Raw genomic sequence first — 22,682 nt, forward strand, 5'->3', positions numbered from 1 at the left:
CAGTTCTGATGGTCACGTTCTGTGATGCTCTTCTGTGTGATCGGACCAGACGGGCTAGCCTTCGCTCCCCATGCCCATCAGTAAGACTTGGGCGTCCATGACTCCGTCGCTGGTTGTCCTTCCTTGCACCACTTTTGCTACGTACTAACCACTGCATACCGGGAACACCCCATGAGACCTGCCATTTTGGACAATTTAGCCCTTGTCAAAGTCGCTCAGATTTTTTACACCTGCCCATTTTTCCTGCTTCCAACACATCAGCTTTGAGAACGGATTGTTCGCTTGCTGCCTAATATATAATATATCCCACCCCTTAACAGGTGCCATTATAAAGAGCTAATCAATGTTATTCACTTCACCTGTCAGTGGTTTTAATGTTATGACTGATGTATACCACAACACTACCACAGCAGTGGTTAGACTTAATATTCTAAAGACATTTTTATAAATAAACATTAAAATATTTTATGCTAGACTTCTTCTCCTGCTATTTACATGTGTTGTGTGTTATACTCTTGCGTATCTGTCTATTACTTGGTTTGTTCTAATAGTCACCATGATATTATCCCAGATTTGAGGAACAGGTGTCTGATCTCTCTTTTCCGGAGCAGTGTCCCTGCGCTCATATTCCAGCATTCCCACATCCATCCTTCCCACCTTCTCCCTCTGTGGCGAAGGGGCTTAAGCCTTATGTATGTTGCCAATTCTGGACGAGATGGTGCAATATCTAAGGCCGGAGAGAGTAACTATCAGATTCCAGGGCCTAACCCTGAGCAGTATGGCCCTGATTGTGAGAGAACGCCTGATTATGGCTCTAACAAACCAGGCTATGTGAGGTGCTGAAGAGCGAGCCCGTTATTCTATCCAGCAGCATCTGTGTGTGGGTCCTCAGGCATAAATCACATAACTGGGCTCGGTTTCAGCACAGAGGCCCACAGGGGCCTAATAATCACACGCTCACTACACCAGGAGCTGCCAGTCTAATTAAGTTCCAACTTTTTTTCTTTTCATTTCATCCAATTCGGTGCTGTCTAAGGTTATGGGCTGACATTGTGCACACACTAGTATCTTGTGGCAAAATAACCAAGTGCGTTCTCACCTGTTTCCTCGTTCGAGTCTTTCCTGTGCGCAGTTTGATGTAGCGTGCTATTAGTTCGTTCCGTCCTAGCAATAGAAACAGAAATCAGAATATCAAAATGTTGCGTTTTAAGTGCTCCTCTTTTCAGGTGCCATTAAACCAGCTGAGTAAGCAATATGAAACATTGCAATACTGGGGTCAGATGTGTTTATCAGGCAGTGATGACAAATTTGATGTTAGAAATAGATTCTGGTTTAACAGAGGGATGACAGTAGCGTCTAAGGAACTACAGCGACTATAAAAAGTCTACGGTGGTTTAGTGGTTAGCACGTTTGCCTCATGCCTCCAGGGTCGGGGGTTCGATTCCCACTGTGTGTGTGCGGAGTTCGCATGTTCTCCCCATGCTGCGGGGGTTTCCTCCGGGTGCTCCGGTTTCCTCCCCCAGTCCAAAGACATGCATGGTAGGCTGATTGGTGTGTCTAAAGTGTCCATAGTGTATGAATGGGTGTGTGAGTGTGTATGTGATTGTGCCCTGCAATGGATTGGCACCCTGTCCAGGGTGTACCCCGCCTTGTGCCCGATGCTCCCTGGGATAGGCTTCAGGTTTCCTGTGACCATGAAAAGGATAAGTGGTATAGAAGATGGATGAATGTCAAAATTGAAACCAAGAAAAATCATGTGAGATCATTTTGCACATTTGATGTGATATAGCAACTAACAAAATTCAAGTGAAACACAAATAGAAATGTTTTACGGTGGAAAAAAGTAGAAAAAAAAACTGTTTGTATAAGTATGTTCACCCCTTAACTAATACTTTGGTAAAGCACCTTTTGCTTGTAACACAGCATTCAGTATTTCTGGCTAGTATTTTTAACCCTAACCCTGAGAAACACTTTTACACAATTACCAAATCAACACAGCATGATTTGGTAATTTTATTCCGTTCTTTTTTGCAAAAATGCTTCAGATTTATCAAATTGTGAGGGATCTCCTGTACGCAGCCTTCAGTAATTTTAGCAGTAAATTTTAGCAGTAATTTTTTTAAAGGATTTAGATCTGGACTCTGACTGCGCCATACAAAAACTTAGATCTTCTTCTTCTGAAGCCATTCCTTTGTTGACTTGGATATGTTCTTTGGTTAGTTATCGCACTGGAAGGTGAATTTTTTCTTCATCTTCTGCTGTCTAACAGAGGCCTGCAGGTTTTGTGCTGAAATAGATTGGTTTTTGGAGCAATCCATGCGCCACAACTTGATGCTGCCACCATCATGCTTCACCGTGGGTGTGGTGCTGTTTGGGTGATGAGCTGTCTTGTTTTTGCACCAAACATATCTTTTAAAAAAGTTCACATGGTTGCCTCATAGTCAGAGGTTATTTAGCTGTGCTTGGACTTTTGTTCTTGGGAAAGGGTTTGCATCTAACCATCCTACCCCATAGCCCAGTCAATTGGAAATTCTTCTATAAATTCCATTCGGAAATTCCTCTCCCGTTGAAATTTTTGAAACAGTGAAATTTTTGTAAGCTCCTTGCGGACCACAACTTCAACAGTCAGATAAAACCGAGAAGATGTTAAGAAAATCCTATGGAAACAGCTGATCTTTATTTGGAGTTAATCAGAAGCACTGCATTGACGACAGGCGTATGACGAACATGAAAATGAATGTGATTGCTTAATTCCGAGCACAGTCACACACCCCATTATAAAAGAGTGTGCACACTCGTCTAACCAGGTTATTGTACGTTTTTTTTTTTCCTCCCCCTGTAATATTTTGATTTGTTTTTCGCTTGAATTTTGTTGGTTGCTCTATCAGATCGAATGGGGAAAAAAGATCTCATATGATTTATCTTGGTTTCGTTATTTTATATCACGAAAACCTTCAATTTTAAGAGACTTATTTCCTACTATACATTTTCAATAAAAATGTAAACGCTTCTATAGTGAAATACATAAGAGTATTCCTGACTCTTTTGGTTTATTTTGTGAATATTTTATGTATATAAATACACACTACATTACAGTGTAATTGCATTTATTTACGTGAATGCCTAACAGTGGTATAGAAAGATGTATGGTGGATAAAGTATATGTTAGTAGAAATAGAAGCATATGAGTATATACTGTACTGTAAGATTGGATCTTGGGCATCTGTTTATAGGAGTGTGAGTGAGTGAGAAGGAAAAGGAGTGCGTACGTGTGGGCATATGTGTCAGACAAAGAATGACACCTAGAGCGGTGAGTTGTTCTAAAGCAACCCTGGCTCAGGGAAGCTGGATAGCAGCTGGTGTGTATGTGTCAATGTTTATGGAATATGCCTTTACTTCTGCCATAAATTATCAGGGCTTGTTCCCTCAGCTGCTCTCCAGTTACCAGCCACGACGATTCACAGCACTAGTCATGTGCCAAAGAGTGCCAACCTCTTCGCTAACACACGGCACTCCTTAACCCGCTCACATAGCTTATATTAGTGCTTTGTAGGGAAAACAGAGTTGTGAGATGACCTTGTAAGCTGTAAGTGTCTTCAAAAGCTCTAAAGGATAGTAAGTGCCTACTTCAGCCAATTAGGCATCAGTTTTCAGTTTGGTAAAGAGGATTTGGGAAGAATAGGCTAATGGTAGAGCAGTTTTAAAAGGAAACTCCTTCCCATAGGGGTGACAGCACAGGGGAGAGTGAGGTCGGACACACGGCAAAGTGATCACAGAGGAGAAGAGCCAAGCTGAGTTTTGCCAGGCAATAAAATAAAATAAAAAAAAAGTTGGATTCAGTTTTTGAGATGCCAGGCATGGCTTTTTCTCTGTTTTGAACCTTTCTCCAAAGCATGCTGGGAGGCATTAAGTTCTGACAGACATCAGATTAAAAGAAGACTGATTCAACCGGCCTATTTAGAGAGATTAAGAAGCTAGAAGGTGTGAATCATAAAAAAAATTAAATTAGCTTAAGCTAGAAACAAGAGAACAGGCCACGTGCATGCAGAAGCTCTTGCTAACTGCCTTCCTTTCTGGTCTGCTGTTAGATTAAGTTCAAGCACAATATCACATCATCCTCTTTTGAAGTATGTGAATTTTACGCAAAGGAAACCTGTGTTGATTTTATAATCACAAAACCAGCACAAAATAAATTTTTGCTACCAATTCTTAAAAAAAAAATTCATAGCATATATATATATATATATATATATATATATATATATATATATATATATATATATATACTACCGGTCAAAAATTTTGGAGCCACTCAGCTGAAATGTTTCTCATGATCTTAAAAAGCTTTTGATCTGAAGGTGTGTGATTAAATGTTTGAAATCAGTGTTGTACACAAAAATCTAATCATGCCGACATATTCATTTCTTTCATTAGAAAATTTTGTCTACATTTTTTTAATCTAATTTATGTAATATACATTTTATCTATATTTTTTAAACGGACGACTCGGAGAGAACTATTCCGAAAAGCAGCCGATAAGAGTCCAGCGTCGGTGTGAACTCCTTTAATACTGTTTAAAAAGCATCTCAGGGAAATTCCTCAAGAAATCGGTTGAGAAAACACCAAGAACACATTTCTGGAAATTCTAGACAAAAAATGGGTCTACTTTAAGATGCTAAAATATTACATTATTGTGATTTATTTTTGGATTTTTATCACAACATAATCCCCATAGTTCCATTTGTGTTACTCCAGAGTTTTGATGACTTTATTATTGTCCTAAAATGTGTGTGTGGGGGGGGGGGGGGATAATAAACTCTAAACTTGTGACTGGTGTATATGTATATATATAATTATTTTGGAGGATGACATAAAAAGTGTTATAATGTACATATGGGTAACAAATTAAAGGAATAATCAACATTAAGTGCCTTTTATAAGCTGTTGGTCCACCACAAGCTACCAGAAGAGCTTCAATGCACATTGGCACAGATTCTACACATCTCTGGACCAGATAGAGGGATGAACATCATTCATCCCCCAGTTGGTGTTTGGATGATGGTGGTGGAGGGTGCTATTTAAGATGTTGCTCCAAAATCTCCTCATAATTTGCAATTGGGTTGAGATTTGGTGAGTGTGAAGGGCATAGCATGCTTCATTTTCATATTCATCAAACCATTTAGTGAGCTCTCGTGCCCTGTGGATGGGGAGGAGTCATCCTGGGGGAGAGAACTCTTCCAGGTGAAATGCTACATTATAGTACAACGATAATCAGTCAGAATACTTTTGTATTGACTTGCACTGATGCTTCCTTGTAAGAGGACAAGTGGACCCAAACCATACCAGCAAAATGCCCTCAACAGCATAACTGATCACCTGCCTGTATGTATGGCTCAATTCATTTAACCTCAAATTAAATCTGCTGCAAATTCATGCATTCATTTAAATTTAAAATAACAAAACTTTTCTAATGGCATGCAGGCTACACTATATCTCGGTGATATCACACAGTTACTAATTCAGCACGGCACCGTCAGAACATTTTCTGCTTTCTTTGTATACCTGTTGTTCTAGTTCTTTTCACTGCAGACCACCAAGGTTGTTTCCTTCAGAACTAGTCGGGTTTTCCTGTTTGCTTTTTTCTTTGCTCTCCCATGTGCTACCCCCACTCGCCTTCTTTCTCGTCTTGATGAGACCTTGAGGAATTGTAATAAAGACGCTGAGTATAGCACTCGAACCTTTTGCTTTTTGCTAAATTGTTATTGTTTAAGCTTTACCACCGAGTGATGGATACACAATGTGGGTGATGGTAATTCTAATATTTAACTTATTTCTTGTTCCACCCTAACTGAGAGACGTAACTGATAGACCCCCTGTGCCCACTACTCATCAAACCAGACCTGCAGTACTTACTGTGGCACAGCAGACCTTGAAATTAATGGTCTGGCCCCTGGGAGTGACTCCAACAAACTGGAATGTGCAGCATCTAGGCACCAGTTGTATGCAGGAAAGTGGAGGGTTTCATCACGATATATATACGAAATGCATAAACTCCTTGTCTTCCACAGTGAACAGTGTTTTTGAGCTCTTGCAGAGTCGACTAAAGGCATCTCTTTCTTGGTTTACTATAAAACAATGCACGTGGCAGTGTTATCTTAATGCATTAGAGAGAGTGATGCATTGCCTCTAAGAGCACATCAACTAATCATAACTTTCCTTAAAGATTGATGACTAAAAGTCTTAAAAAACTCTGACCTTCACAGCAGGATCTAGATTTGATGCAGTTTGGGCATCTTATCATATCCGTGGTCGGGACCAGACTTTAAAAATGTCACGCTGTGGCTGAACCCAGCATTCCTGCCAGAGATATTGATGCCGTGATATATCAGTACACCTATAATCCTTTCTGCTCTTGCAGATGAGACTGGGACCAGGTCAGCCCTGGGCTCTCAAGGTCTATGTGGAAGTGACTGCCAGCTGGAGGGTCGCTGACTAGCTTTGGGGAGCTTTGTAAAGGAAGTCACTGTCTAAAGACAGGTTAGCTGGGTAAGTAAAGGAAGTAAAGGGACAGGTCAAGAGGCACCTTCTTTTAAATGCTATTCGCTATGTCTAGCTCCTGGATGGCACTGAGTATTTAAGGTATATCTATTGTGAACATTTATGAAGCAGCAACATGGAGTTCATTCCAACATCGCTAGATTTTACAGGCTGAATGTCGCTCGTCACATCCCGTGTATTTTGACTGAGCGATCGAGCGAAGACCGAGCTATTCTCATCCTCAAAAGAGTACACCATTAGGACCTTGATTAATTTCTCACCCTTAACAAAGAAAAGTATAATAATAATGATAATGAGTCTTTATTGATCACATATACATATGCACAGTGAAATTCTTTCCTTCGCATACCCCAGCATGTCAGGAAGTTGGGGTCAGAGAGCAGGGTCAGCCATGATACAGCGCCCCTCGTGCAGAGAGCGTTACGCGCCTTGCTCAAGGGCCCAAGAGTGGCAGCTTGGCAGTGCTGGGGCTTGAACTCCCGACCTTCCGATCAATAACCCAGAGCCTTATGCGAATGAGTAATTTTGATTCTCAGTAAAGAACAGTATCAACACTTGTGTAAATCTCCTCAATAGAAAGCAGTGTTAACATCTCAAATGATTCTCATTCTCAACAATATATGGTATTTGCATTAGTGAAACTATTGCAACCTCCATTAGCTCCAAAGGAATAAAAGGGTGTAGTAAAAAATTTAAACAAATGGAAAGGTTGCTCAGGCTGAGGAGAATCACCAGAAGATGAGCATGGCATAGCAGGGACCTTTTATAGGCTGCACATATAAGGCCACAGTCACGAGGTGACGGCTTTGCTAGGAAAGAGCAAGGAAAGAAGCTAATGGGGAAAAAAATGAACTAGTTCAGAAGGAAACCAAAAGACAAACAAAACAAAGATGCAACATTGTGGAAACTGGTAAAGTAGTCATCACACCAAAAATGAATGAAAATAATAAGTATGTGTGAAAATAAATATTTTCTTTATGCTGGGAGCGAGAGAGAGCGAGACAGAGAGAGAGAGAGAGAAAGAGAGAGAGAGAAATAGAGAGAGAGAAAGAGAGAGAGAGAGAAAGGTCAAATGTCAGGGCTAGTGTGGGTCACAGCTGTGTGTGTGTGTGTGTGTGTGTGTGTGTGTGTGTGTATCATGTTTGCTGGGGCAGAGCCAAAAAGCAGTCATTTAGTATAGAGTGCAATCGTGGAAGTTTGGACAGCCGCAGCCACCTGAAACCCCCACACACACACACACACACACACACACACACACACACACAAACTTCTGCCCTCTCTTCTGAGGGACAGTGAAGGTCAAACCGGACAGAATCGATGTCATGCAAAGGAGCAGCCGCCCTCACAAGGCCCCGTACCTCATAAATCTCTCTGACCATTTGGATGCCCCCTCTCTCTCTTTCTCTTCATCTCGCGATCTCTCTCTCTCTTTCCAACTCTCTCTCACTGAACACTCCTCCCTCCCCTGCACATTCTTCTCATTCCTAAGCTCTGAGTTCTCATCACACTGATTCCTGCATCTGCTCAGAACGGAAGGAGGGATAGGGGCTAGACACACACGCACGTATACATGCATGCATGCAACCACACGCACCCACAAATCAGCGCGTGTAGCCAAGGAGTAATGTGTGTGCGTGCATGTTTTTGGGGGCAGTAATCGGAGCTACATCTGTTGGCCATACGCTCTCCTTGGGGATGAGAAGTGCATTAGGGTCTCAGGAATCTGGAGTTTGATTGAGAATTCCTTTCTAACAGAACTCAGCACTGTGTAACCACGTTGTAACTGACAACGTCACCCTGTGTGTGTGTGTGTGTGTGTGTGTGTGTGTGTGTGTGTGTGTGTGTGTGTTCTTATTTTGTTCTTATTCCATTTCCCCATTGTGTCCTTGATGGACTTCATGTATAAAACAAACTCTTAAACCTGCTGAATGTGAAGATCTGGATTAGACAGGTGTAATAACGGAAACTGTAACTAAGAGATCAGAGAACAATTTTAATTCAAAATGATGCACGTTATTAATAAGATAAAATCATGACAATGTTTTTTTTTTGCTGTCAAAGTTTGTGTGTGCATCAAATAAGTAACTTTGTAGATGTTTTTTTTTTTGTTGGCTTTTTTTTTATTTTTATGTCTGAACGTTCTTTAAAGTAAATTATGAATATGCTTAAATATCACAATATACCACCTCAGTCTTACATCATTGTTGTTTCCGAAAGGTATTTACGTGAAAGGTTATTTATTAAAGAACATATCAAATGAAAAAAAATATAATAAAAAAAAACTCCAGTGTAAAATTACACACTAAATAATGAATAAACTTGTTTATGTTTATGTTATTTTTAGTTCCCTTATAGGATTGTTACGTTGTCATGGTTTCACAGTTAGTCACAGTGTAGGACCGAACGTTTACCTCACTCACTGTTGATAAATGCTGATTAAAATGCGTTTCTGTTTTTTGTTTATTTGTTTGTTTGTTTGGCTCACCACCACCTTTCCTCACAGCTTCTCTCTCTTTGGGCCTCATTTATCAAGCTGGATACGAATGGATTTATTTCCAAATCGTTCATATGAGCATTTAATCAAGAAATCTTGAAGAAAAAAAAAAAACCCCGTCCATATCCTACTCATGCTGCTGAGTGTGTTTAAATTCATACATATTAACTGATGTAAATAATGATAATGATAATGTATCTTTATTGATCACATATACATTACAGCACAGTGAAATTCTTTTTCTTCGCATACCCCAGCATGTCAGGAAGTTGGGGTCAGAGTGCAGGGTCAGTCATGATACAGCGCCCCTGGAGCAGAGAGGGTTAAGGGTCTTGCTCAGGGGCGCAACAGTGGCAGCTTGGCAGTGCTGGGGCTTGAACCCCCGACCTTCCGATCAGTAACCCAGAACCTCAATTACTAAACCTTAATTGACTGACAAATCACATCATTTGCATGGGTTACTGCATTTTTATATACGTCAACTGGTGGAACCCCTCAAAGACGCAGACTTGCACGTTTCACCTGCGCAACCACCAAGCGAGGAGAGCCCTGAGTGTCACCTGGAATGGTGTAGAGATCGAGCACTGCCCTCACCTAAGATATCTGGGATCACACTGGACAGGGCGCTCACGTACAAAGCTCATTGCTTTAACACAAGACAAAAGGTCAACTCGCACAACAACTTGCTGCGAAGGCTGACGTCAACCAGCTGGGGCGCAACGGCTCACACTGTGCGCACCACTGGTCTGACGCTGTGCTTCTCCGCTGGCGAGTTTGCCTGCCCGGTCTGGCACCGCTCTGCACACGCCGCACAGGTGACCGCCGCGCTGAACGACACCTGTCGCATCGCAACTGGATGCCCCGAGCCAACCCCACTCAACAAGCTGTACCCGCTAGCTTGAGTCACCCCCCCAGAGATCCAGAGAGAGGTTGCCTGTGCCATCGAGAAGCGGAAACAGCACCAAGACCCGCGATACCCGCTGCACGAACACCGCTTGCCACCTGCCCACCTAAGGAGCCGCAAGAGCTTCATGAGGTGCACGAGCCCTCTGTCGGGTGACCCGTCCAAGGCACGCTGCTCGTTCTGGCGGGACAAGTGCCCCCCACCCGACCCCTATGTGCAACCCACCGAAGACCTGCCGCCTGGGCACAAACAACTGTGGCCAATATGGAGGGCGCTAAACAGACTGAGAACACAAGTTGGCCGCCGCATGGAGAATATGGCCAGATGGGGACTGCTTCCTGGCCAATCGACTCATTGTGCCACAAACCATGGCGCACCTGTTGGTGTGCCCCGCGTGTCCACATTCCTGCACGGCCCGTGACCTGTGCGACGCGACAGACAGGGCTATCGAGACCGCCGCCTACTGGGCAGAACTAATATGAAGTGGAACCTCGACACGAAAAGAAGAAGAAGATATATGTCAAGATTTAAAGCTTATGTATTTCAATTACACACAGAAATTTAATGAAAATCCCAGTATTTTAGATTAAAAGCATCAACTAAATACATATTAACTAATTAAAGAAAGCAAGCCAAGATAAATCCATACATTCATTCAAATAAGTGTAGTCGTTCAGTTAAGGAGAAATGTATAAAAGGAGGACGGACTGCAATGGTTCAGCGCATAAGTCAGTTCTATTTGCACGCCATCTTCTTTTAGTGCTCTGCGACACTTTATTCGAGTAGCTGATAAGTGACCGATCTGGTATGTCTCAAGCTGCCGTATAATCCCTAGTGTTCTGCGTGCCAACATCATCCTTCCGTATGATACATACCGTCCTGCTTTTCACACCATCGGTGAAGGCGCATTAACGTGAGAAGGATTTTGGGCGACAGCTGATGAATTTAAAAAATAAATAAATAATAAAGAAGCAGTTTTCCTGTGTGATGTGCTTGAGCTCCATGATCACCTTGGTGGACATTTATTTTCTCAATATGGATGTCGGACCACTTTCATCTCACCTCGCTTAATTCACATTGAATTCACCTTTTCTGTAATCTGGCTCCAGTATTTTGGCCTTACAGGTGCTGCTACACTGTTAGATATATACTTTTATTGCCATAGATGTGACTCAGAAGAACTTGTATGAGAAAGTCTTTTTTGCCTTTTATTTATTATGTATTTTTGTGGGTGTCACAAATGCAAATTTTTTTGTTCAGTTTGGCTTACGCAAACATTTACACACAACTGAGGCCCACTGTAAGACATTTTATGGATCAGTCACCCTAGAAGGCCTATTCCGATTGGGATAATTTTACATGAGGAGATGGTGTAAAGAATTTATTACTGGAGTATCTCTGGGATTTTATCCCTGTCCAAATCCATCAGCTCAGTCACTCTTATAGATCTGGTCAGATTACATTTACCTTCTACAAAATGGCCAGTAGAAATAACCCCAGTTTATATACAATACAGTGGTGCTTGAAAGCTTGTGAATCTTCGAGACTTTTCTATATTTCTGCATAAATATGACCTAAAACATCAACAGATTTTTCTAAGTCCTAAATGTAGACAAAGAGAACCCAATTAAACAGATGAGACAAAAATATTGTACTGATCCAATATTATACAAGTGCACCTCAAAAAATTTGAATATCATGGAAAAGTACGTTTTTTTGTCTGTAATTTAATTCAAGAAGTGGAACTTTCATATTTTCTAGATTCATTACACACAAAGTGAAATATTTCAAGCCTTTTTTTGTTTTAATCTCAAAAATATTAGAATAAAGAATTTAAAATACAGTAAGCAGTTGAACTGAGAAGAGCGCTAATCAGCTAATTAACTCAAAACACGTTTTTACTAAAAACACCGTTGCTCAGTCGTCCAAAGTCCTCTTTCCCGATGAAAGTAAATGTTGCATTTCATTTGGAAATCAAGGTCCCAGAGTCTGGAGGAAGAGTGGAGAGGAACAGAATCCAAGTTGCTTGAAGTCCAGTGTGAAGTTTCCACAGTCAGTGATGATTTGAGGTGCCATGTCATCTGCTGGTGTTGGTCCAGTGTGTTTTCTCGAGTCGAGAGTCGATGCAGCGTCTACCAGGAGATTTTAGAGCACTTCACGCTTCCATCTGCTGACAAGCTTTATGGAGATGCTGATCTCCTTTTCCAGCAGGACTTTGCACCTGCCCATAGTGCCAAAACTGTGACTAGTAACTGGTTTACTGACCGTGGTATTACTGTGCTTGATTGGCCAGCCGACTCGCCTGACCCGAACCCCATAGAGAATCTATGAGAGACACCAGACCCAACAATACAGACGAGCTGAAGGCCGCTATCAAAGCAATCTGGGCTTCCAGAACACCTCAGCAGTGCCACAGGCTGATTGCCTCCATGCCACGCCGCATTGATGCAGTAATTCATGCAAAAGGATTAAAGCCCCGACCAAGTACTGAGTGCATGAATGAACATTCTTTTCAGAAGGTCGACATTTCTGTATTTATAAATTCTTTATTCGAATATTTTAAGATACTGGATTTTTGATTTCCATGAGCTGTAAGCCGTAATCATCAAGATTAAAACAAAAAAAGGCTTGAAATATTTCACTTCGTGTGTAACGAATCTAGAATATATTAAAGCTCCACTTTTTGAATTAAATTACAGAAAGAAATGAACTTTTCCATCATATTCACATTTTTTGAGATGCACCTGTATGTGAGTGGCAAAAGTACGTGAACTTCCGGTATTTTTTTTCAATCAATGGGATGACAATCAGGTGTGAGTGAGTGCGGTGTTTTATTTAAAGATCAATGATCTGTCTTTTTGATCTTCCCAACACATGTTTGTGGAAGTGTATCATGGCGCAAACAAAGGAGATTTCTGGGGACCTCCGAAAAACAGCCGTTGAAGCCCATCAGGCTGGAAAAGGTTACAAAACCATCTCTTAAGAGGTTGGACTCCACCAAATGGAGGAAATTCAAGATCATTGTTACTCTCCCCAGGAGTGCTCAACCAACAAAGATCACTCCAAGGACAAGACGTGTAATAGTCTGCGTGGTCACAAAGGAACCCAGGGTAACTTCTAGGAATATATGACCAAGTATAATATTTGTCTCATTTGCTTAATTGGGTTCTCTTTATCTACTTTTAGAACTTGTGTGGAAATTTTAAAATGCAGAACAATTACAATTAAAAGCACATGTCAGAGAAGCAGCACACAGAATAATCAGTTGGTATTAAAAATGAGGTGTATGTAGTAAGCATGGAATTTTTAGTGTGGTGGTCATGCGTACATCTTAAAGACAGTCACATCTGTGATTTATACTGGGCGTATAAATCATAATTACTACAGACATCCTCTGGCAAGATAACTTATCATATTGGGTTGATGTTTTTTTAAAAAATATATTTAAATGAAAGCAAATGTATATTTTGACCATGTTAACTGCTTTGTACAAAAGGTCAGGTTTTCCTCACGTCTAATCTCTTCTATTGAAGCACGTGTTCAGACAACTCTCTCGCCGATTTGATCTAAAATGGATCACCAGGTTCTGCACAAACTTGTGGAGTCCATGCCAGCTTGAGTGCATGCTGTCATTAAAGAAAGAAGGGGGACGTAACAAAAGCTAAACTCTGAAATTCATGTAAATATTTCCTTTTCACTCACTGTTGTGAATTATATAATTTGTAAAGAAAACTGTTGTATTAAATTAGGAAAGAATGCAAAATAGAAGCATTTTCACTAGCAGTCTCAGATGTTTTTGTAATAAATATTTCTTAAATGATCAATATTATGATTATTTTTAGACTATGATAACATACAATGAAATTTTCTAATTGGATGTTCCCTTAAGAACCAACTGTGAATATGCACCGTATTGTTATTCTACCTTTTCTTCTTCTGCTTCTTCTTCTGGCAAGGGTGTCTACGGCAGCCCATATAACCGTCTGGTAAAAAGCTGTGAAATTTTTCACGCTGATTGGGAAGGATCTAAGGAATGTTCTGACCAAATTTGGGCCAAATGCTTCCGATGCTCTAGCGCCACCATCGGGTCAAACTTGTGCTTAATTTGGAAGTACGTTTATGGTCATAACTTTTGAACCATGTGTACAAAACTAGATTACATTTTCAAAAAACAGTTATTTTGCTACTCCTCCAACAAATTCTATCCAATCATCACCAAATATGGCACGCATAATCTCCAGAGTAAGACTCACGAAACTTATCAGAAGAATTTTTAATAGTCCAAACAGTTTGCCTGTAATGGACCAACGACTGCCAAACAGCAAGTGAAGCTCTATCTCAGCAACTCTGCACACTGACACAAAACTTGTTAGGCCCTTCAGGATAACGACCTGAGACTTTGCAAAAAAAATTCCGTGACCGCGCCACCTACTGGTACACCTCCTATAAGTTTTATCCAATCTTCACCAAATTTGGCTCACATCATCTTCAGACCTGTCTAAACAAAAGTTATCAAAGTAACTCCGATATTCAAACCCATTCTCCCATAACAGACAGGCAAATGTGTAAAACTGCAAATCATTCTTGAATCCCTTTGCCCGGTGGTTTTCAAAGTGGGGGCCGCCAGGGGGCGCCCGGGGGGCCTCAACAATTTGGTGTGAAAAATAAATTCTCACTCTCAGACAACCACACACACACACACAATCAATTCCTAATGTAATGTAAAGATTTAAGCTGTAATTATTAATAAAAAAAAGGGACATATATTCAGAAGTCTGTATTTTTAATGTGTTGTAAAGACATCTTGCAAAAAGGGGGGCCTCGGTCAAATGTTAATGCCATTTGGGGGGCCTTGCCCTTTAAAAGTTTGGGAACTACTGCCTTTGCTTGTTGTTATGGCGCTGCTTTCCTGTGATTGCTTATGCAACAATTGTAGCACGTCTGTGAATGTGTGGCTCACTGAGTCTGGATGCTTGGCCCCCTGAAAATGCTGCTTGCAACTGCTGTTTTCCTCCTTAGTAGCATTCCTAGTTAGTCATCTTCTGACGACATGTGTGGCTTGAGAATCATCGCGATTACCGCAAAAGCACGCCATGAGATTTATATCTCACGTTAATTAGTGTCAGTGTAGATTCAACAGCAAAAATACATCTGTTGTTCTAGGACATAATGGCTAAAGTGATAACCACAATTATTTTGCTCAATACTGAAATCACGATCCCGTATCAAAATTAGCCAACTTATACAGGAACAAAACAGTGCTATGAAACTGATTATTTCAAATCAAAACATTTCTACATTAATCTAATATTCCTTCAATGCTTCAAATATCTGAACCAAAATTAGACCCTGTCTTCCATCACATTAAATACATAAGCAAGCCACTTCAATATGGAACCGAACAGTTAATGAACTTGTGATTTAGCAAACCAAAATAAAAACAACAACAACAACAACAAAAAACAAAACAATATCTAATGCCAGTCAATTGCATTACTAAATTGAAGGAGCCAAATATCATGGTCATGATTAAAATAAGATTAATTGTGCAGCTATATGTTGATCAGTAATATTGCTGCTGGCAATTTATATGTACCATTTTTAAAAGCATTATACATGCATAATTTACATTCCTAAGGCTGTAGATGACTGCAGTGATATTAATATTCATACAGCCCAGTGTTTATTCATACAGTCTGTTTGTTTCATTTCTGACTGTTAAATCTACTGCACTGTACTTATATAAATGACTACCACAACCACTCTGTGCTCTGAAACAACAAGAGGAGAGATCCGGATTGGGTTTGATAAAATACCACCTCATATCACACTTATCTTCACTTATCTCCTGATGTCGAAAACCTGAACGTAAAACAACCGACTTCACAATAATATACACATGTGAAGTTCTCACAAGAATATAAAGAAATGCTGTCATAACGCAACGGGGAGCGATGGAGGTCAAAGTGGCACATATACACAAAAGAAAGCTCTGGCACTTTTGGCACTGATTCTTTCCACATCATAAAACAACAAAAAAAAAAATCAGGACACATCAAAGCTAAACCCATGTATCCAGTCCTATGTAGCCAGACAGGAAAACAGACAGCAGACAGTGAGGGTGACGGCCAGAGAGGCAAACAGATAAACAATCCAGCTGCCAGACAGACGGAGTGAGAGATGGGCATCTGAGCTGGGCTTTTCACAGAATCTCTGCTGTCATTCCCTGAAGACTCTCTGAAATCACATGTACAATAAAAGGTCAGGAAGAAGTCTAAGGTTACGATCGGGGTACTGAGCCTACAAGCAGGATCGAGTTATCTGCTGTCTGCCACTGACAAGGACTCCACTGCAAAAAATGACATCTTAGCAAGTTTTTAGCAAAACTTTATCTAGTATTTCCTATTATAAGATTACCGTAAACCGAATATAAGATTATTAAACCCATTTCTAGACCTTTATTATTATTATTATCATTATTATTTAGAGCTTGAAATATCTTGTCTTATTCTATTGGCTCGATTACTTTTGCTTATTTTAAGCATTTATTTCTAGAAAGAAACACAAATATCATACAACAGAATAAGAAAATGTAAAGCTTAAAATGAGTAAAAATGTCTCAAAATGGGTTTAATAATCTTATATTTATTGCAATCTTATTATGGGAGATACTATGAGGGTTAGATGGCAGTGTGTGTGTGTGTGTGTGTGTGTGTGTGTGTGTGTGTGTGTTAAAGAGCATGAGAAAGGGAAATAATTTGTAATAATTATTGTCAATAATTATAATTGGCAATAGAAACTCTGAAATTATGCTGAAAACAATTTCAGTTTGTCTCAAAATGGCGAAAGAGCAAGACAGAGAGAGAGAGAGAGAGAGAGAGAGAGAGAGAGAGAGACCAACTCATTAGAACTCATATTTACTCACAAATGAATCTCTCACTCAACTGTTAAAGATAGAGTCTAGGTGAAGGTTAGAAAGCTTTTTCCACCACTCTTTCTCTCTCTCTCTCTCTCTCTCTCTCTCTCTCTCTCTTGCTCGCTCGCTCGCTCTCTCCCATTAGAAACCTAATTAGCACCAGGGTAAATATGACCAACTAAAGCTAAAAACCATTTACTTTCAAGAATCACTGTGACGTTCTCAAACATCCACTACTATGTCATCTTTTTACATAAAAAGCACTAAATTCTGTGAGGTGTATCTTTTAAAAACTTTTTTTCCCCAAAACTTTGTGACAGGTAAAGAGGTGAAGAGGTCCATTATTTACTTAACCAGCTGCTGGATGATCGGGAGCCGTTAAGCCGTGGTAAGTGCGTTTCCTCTCAGCGGTGGTGTATGTAATATTTAACAGTCGAGCGCGGGAGCGGGAGAAAAGCATTACAGTACGGCAGCCGTGGAAGCCGTGAAATGTTTTCTTTGGCAAAGCCTGGCGATTTCAGCCCACAGCATCAATAGTGAAACAATCTCTATGGTTTAACAAGATAACGACTCCAACGAGTGATGAGAATAAAGGCTAGTGGGCATGCGAAGAATGGTGGGAAAATGACACGAATGTTTGAGGAAGAGGCCAAGACAGTTAAAAAAAATTTTTAACAGCTTTTCCCAGCTGATGGACGAGCGGAGGAATGCGGTCGGGTTTACGGTGATTTTTACAGCTTGTCTGCCAGGACTCCATCTGCTTCTCTAGCAGAGCGAGGAGGAAAAAAAAGTGCACATTGTGGGAAAAGTGGCCATACATTAATGTTGCATTCAGCACTGCACAAAGCAGACAGTCACGTGTGTGATTCCCTCAAATTGTTTCAACACAGCCAATTAATGCAGTGAATGAAGCTCTGTTTGGATTTAGTGTCTGCTTAGACAGAAAGCTGGCTGAAGCGTTTAGCTCAGCTGTTTCGCAGGAACCAAAACAATAAGACTGCACATGAAGCCCTGCAGCTCTGGTCATCGAGCTCCAGTCAATGAAATCGCATCTGTAGAAATGTGACCATGCGCTGAAGGCTGTGGCCTCTCGGTCCTGCGCTCTCCTGACACGTCCTCTCTGCTGTCTTCTTCGTTCTTGATACACGTCTGATACTGACGGGAAGGGAGCACGAGGAATATATATCTTTTTTTTTTTTTTCTTTGCATGATTCTGATTGGTTACGCATTGTTGTATTTGCACCTGGTGCAAACTCAATGCAGAGACCCGTTTTTGGTGTAAATCATCACAGCACTTATTTATTCTAGGCTCATAATGTAGTGATTTATATACACTGCTGGGCAAAAAGATGCTAAAATATTAAGCTTTTAATGGCCTTAAAAACAAATCTTTGGTCAGGAAATTAGCAAGAATTCATACATAGATAAAGTAACGTAATATGAGATAGCTTTTCCCTTCGATTTCTTTTAACGTTTAAGCCTTGACGGTAAACTTGCAGAAAGCTTTTTATTTCTATTTAGTTAATTAATTGATTTTATTTGTACTTTATTTTAATGTTGTACAGTGAGACATGAGCTAGTTTGAATTTGACACCAAACATTTTAATCATTATCACGATTTCACCTTTGTGTACAAGAAGATATATAAGTGAATCTCCCTGTTTCTTGCTTTTCCCCCCCAAACAGTTCACTACAGCAAAAGTAAACGAGCACACGGTGGCACGGGAGGTCTCAGGAGTGCATCTGTTTAATTCTTGCTCACTTTCTGACCAATGATTTGTTGTCAAGACTTTTAAAAGCTTAACGTTTTGACATTTATTTATTTTTTTGCCCAGGAATGTATATGAGGATGAGGATTAGGATTATTTCCATTATTTATTTTTTACTTTAAATTGAAATATTACATCTTAAATCCTTTGGTATCCTGAAAATCCTGAATCTTCTTCTTCTCATCATCATGATCATGGTGGCTTGGTGGTTAACACGTTTGTCTTGCACCTCCAGGGTTTTGGGTTTGATTCTTTCCTCTGTGTGCAGAGTTTGCATATTCTCCATCCATCGTGAGCACCCCATCCAGCGTGCCCCCCACCCCGTACCATTACAGAAAATGGCTGGACTATCATCATTGTGCCATTACAGCTTCTTTTTAAACGTTCCACACAGAGAACCCAAAGCAGTTACACTGAGACAGAAATTCTGCAAAGCGGAAATGCTTTCAAACGCAATGAAATACATTTTTACTCGGTGTGACCACCAATTTTAAAACTGCATGAATTCCCTTAGGTACACTTATATACTTATAGCCCCAGTGAAAGCTAGTCACAGATCTTCTGTAGATATTGACTTCATTTTGATCTATTACTTAATATGATACAGTCTTTAACACCGTACCAAATTTCTCTGTAACATTACGACAACTATACCAATAAATAATGATCTCCGCCACTTTAATATCATTAGAGTGTAATATCAGTACATACATAAAGTATAATATATGTAATACTGTATGTATATGTCATACCAACAGATATAAAAAGAAATAATACAGTAATCGTGCCCGTGCCCGTGCCCTGAGGGTCTGTGGAGCCTATTTTGAGAAGCATGTCTGGAGACGGTGTGTTAACACCGTACTGATGATTTTTTTGACATAAGTGACAAGGGTAAGAGGGCAATAGTGTGATCATATTTACTGTAATCTCACTGAGAGGGAGATTTTGAGTTTGTCTGTCTGTCTCTCTTCTCATATAATAAATATGGTCATGTTGCAGGGTTGAGGGGTTGTACGGGGGGGGGGCAGCTCTAGGTGACCTGAAAGTCACACACACACACACGGACTGACTAACAGGCAGACAGTTCAGGGTTGTGTATTATAGACTAAGGGAAGGAGGGAGGGGTTTATAGACATAGGGCACAGGACAGGTGCAGAGCCCAAGACTGGCTCTCGTCCCTCGATGTTTATCTGCCTCCTCTCCATCATCACACACACTCAAAGGGTAAACGTCTATTCTGGTCTCTGGTTACAGCTACGCTGCCTTGAACCCCCGATCGCATGCCATTCCAGACACTTCATGACACTCCCTACCCGTTACTCACATGCCCCTCGCCTCCCCCGCCAGGGGCAACAGAACCACACTCTGCCCCCTGTGCCCTGCCTCAGTATTCAGCACCTGCCTTCACTCCTCCAGCAGCACCGCTCCAGGCTTTGTTTAGTTGCACAAGCTTGAACAGCAGCTGGAGAGAGACCGTGAATAAACTGCTAGCGCAGTGTATGATGACACATGATTTCTGACTGGAGATCCAGCACACGTCCCTACTCATTCTCCTTCTCTCCAACCCTCCTCTTTGATCCATCTGTGTATCCACCCTTAATCAAACCACCATCACTCATCAGCAACTCATCTGTTATGAGTCAACAGCTCTCTCTCTCTCTCACACACACACACACACACACACACACACACACACAAAGAGATATTAAGAGAAAAATAATGCAAACTATTGCTGCTATCTAAAGAGTCTCATATTTGCCACGGTTATTTAGCATGCCATTTGTTAAAGGGCTCCAATGTGATTTTAATATAAATAAACAAATAAAATAATTAGAATGTTTAAAAAAAACTGTTTATATACATTACGATAGACGAAGTAGTAAAAAATGAGCGGAATAAATGATGTTTCCATAGACTGAATTTATAAGTGTGTGTTGCTCCGCCCCATCATTTGGCTGAAATATTCCCAATATTCTCCCACAAAGTGCAAAGGCTGCATCTTATTTGAACCCCCTTCTGAACTTCTCCAGCATGCAAATGCCTTTCCAATAACATTCCTTTGCTCCTGTAACACTGACCCATGCCAACATCAATCACAACACTGCAAAAAAAAAAAAAATTGATCATTAAAATATTTTAAATACAGTCAAATTGATTTAATGTTTCTTATTATAAGAACACAATAAACCAAAACACACACTTTAATAGGAACACCTGTACATTTATACAGTCTTCCATTTATTCAATCATGTGGCAGCAGCTCAATGCATACAATCAGAGGAAAATGGGCAGATTGGTTTGACCTGCTAGGAATATAGTAACTCAGATAATCACCCTTTACAACCATGGTGAGCAGGAAAGCATCTCGGCATTGGAGATGTTGACGTGTTGTGCGTTCTGAGATGCTTTTCTGCTCACCATGGATGTAAAGAGTGATTATTTGAGTTACTGTAGAGTTCCTGCCAACTCAAACCAGTCTGGATATTTCCCTCATTTCTCTCTCATCAACAAGGTCTTCCAGTCTGCAGATTCTCCGCACACAGGATATTTGTTTTTTTGTTTTTCGCACCAGTCTGTGTAAACTCTAGAGACTGTCTTGTGAAAAGTCCAGGAGATCAGCCGTTTCTGAAATACTCAATCTGGCACCAACATCCACGCCACAGTTAAAGTCACAGAGCTCAGACTTTTTTTTCATTCTGATGTTTGATGTGAACAGTATCTGAAGCTCTTGACCTGGATCTGCATGATTATTTTGCATTGTGCTGCTGCTACATGATTGGCTGATTAGATAACTGCACGAATGTGCAGTTGTACAGGTGTTCCTAATAAAGTGGACGGTGAGTGTGTAAGACTAGCAAACCTATTTCTATACCTTTTTATTAGCTTCAAACCTGAAAGAGTCTATTGGCATAACCCTATAAACAATTTTCATAGCCCTGCTTTTTCGCTATAGCGCCTCTAGTGGTGAAAGGTTGCATTGGAAACTTTTAACAGCTAGTCACGGTTGTATAACTTTTAAGCAGAGCTGCTTGAGAGGACAGGTAGAAAAGGGAAAGCCAAACCAAACAAAACAAAAGACAGATCCTGGCCAGACTGGAATTAAATATATCCATAGTTAGTTTTCCAGATCTGCATAGCCTCATAAGGAAAAGGAAAAGGCTGAACAGGAGGGGCGTACCGTACATCTTGCCCTCATCAGAGAGGATGATTTTGCGGCGACCGCAGGGAGGGTAGATGGCCAGCGCCTCCTGGAAGCTCTGCTCGATATCGGGGCTCCACACGCCCTCTGCATCGTTCTCCAAAGGCTTGTCCAAAGCTTCACTCAGCTCCTCGCTGGCGCCCCCTGGAGAGGACGCCGATACCCACTCCGCAGACAGGGTGCTGGTGGGGGGTTACAGGAGACCTGTGATGGAGGGGCAGTCTACAAAGTAGGGGCAGAGGACTCCACCTGATCAGAGGGTATAGCTGACCAATCCTAAGCACAAGGAAAGACAACAGTAAATTAAACTGAGGGGGTTAAACTAATGCTGATATTTGATATTCAACTCAAGTGGGTTTTAATTGTCGTTCTTCTATATAGCTTGAATACACTGGAATGAAATGCCGTTTCTCCAGGACATAACAGTATACAAGACCGCATAAAGTGCAGATATACAACAGTGTGAGACATGCAGGACAATAAATACAGAACAATAAAAACACAGGACAGTAAAATACAGAACATGGGCTATAAAGTGTAATCTATTTGGTAGTGTAACAGCAATAAGTATATCTGGAGCATAAAGTGTCTGATGCAGCTTTGTAAATTGTGGTGTACAGTGGTATTAAGGTAATATATAGTTAATAATAACAAAAAAAAAGTAATGTTTCCATGCCTACATATATATATATATATATATATATATATATATATATATATATATATATATATATATATCATTGGACCCAAATGCAACACTAATATTCTTAGAGTAATGAAATAACCATGTATCAGAGCCGGGAACTCCTCTAGGGGCTATCACAGTCATGTGAATTGTGGGT

The 22,682-nt window shown here is 40.6% G+C and overlaps 1 protein-coding gene across 1 annotated transcript in view; it reads right to left on the reverse strand.

Annotated features, from left to right (window-relative positions):
* LOC128618048 (transcriptional enhancer factor TEF-3-like) overlaps positions 1–21,933 on the reverse strand; it is a 32,068-nt gene extending 10,135 nt beyond the window's left edge. Inside the window, 2 exon segments of the mRNA XM_053641413.1 lie at positions 1,100–1,164; positions 21,825–21,933. Of these exon segments, the coding sequence (XP_053497388.1) occupies positions 1,100–1,164; positions 21,825–21,933 (174 nt within the window).
* Positions 21,934–22,682: the final 749 nt, after the last annotated feature.

This window comes from Ictalurus furcatus, chromosome 14 (assembly GCF_023375685.1).
Source record: "Ictalurus furcatus strain D&B chromosome 14, Billie_1.0, whole genome shotgun sequence".
In the NCBI taxonomy this organism is placed as follows: domain Eukaryota; kingdom Metazoa; phylum Chordata; class Actinopteri; order Siluriformes; family Ictaluridae; genus Ictalurus; species Ictalurus furcatus.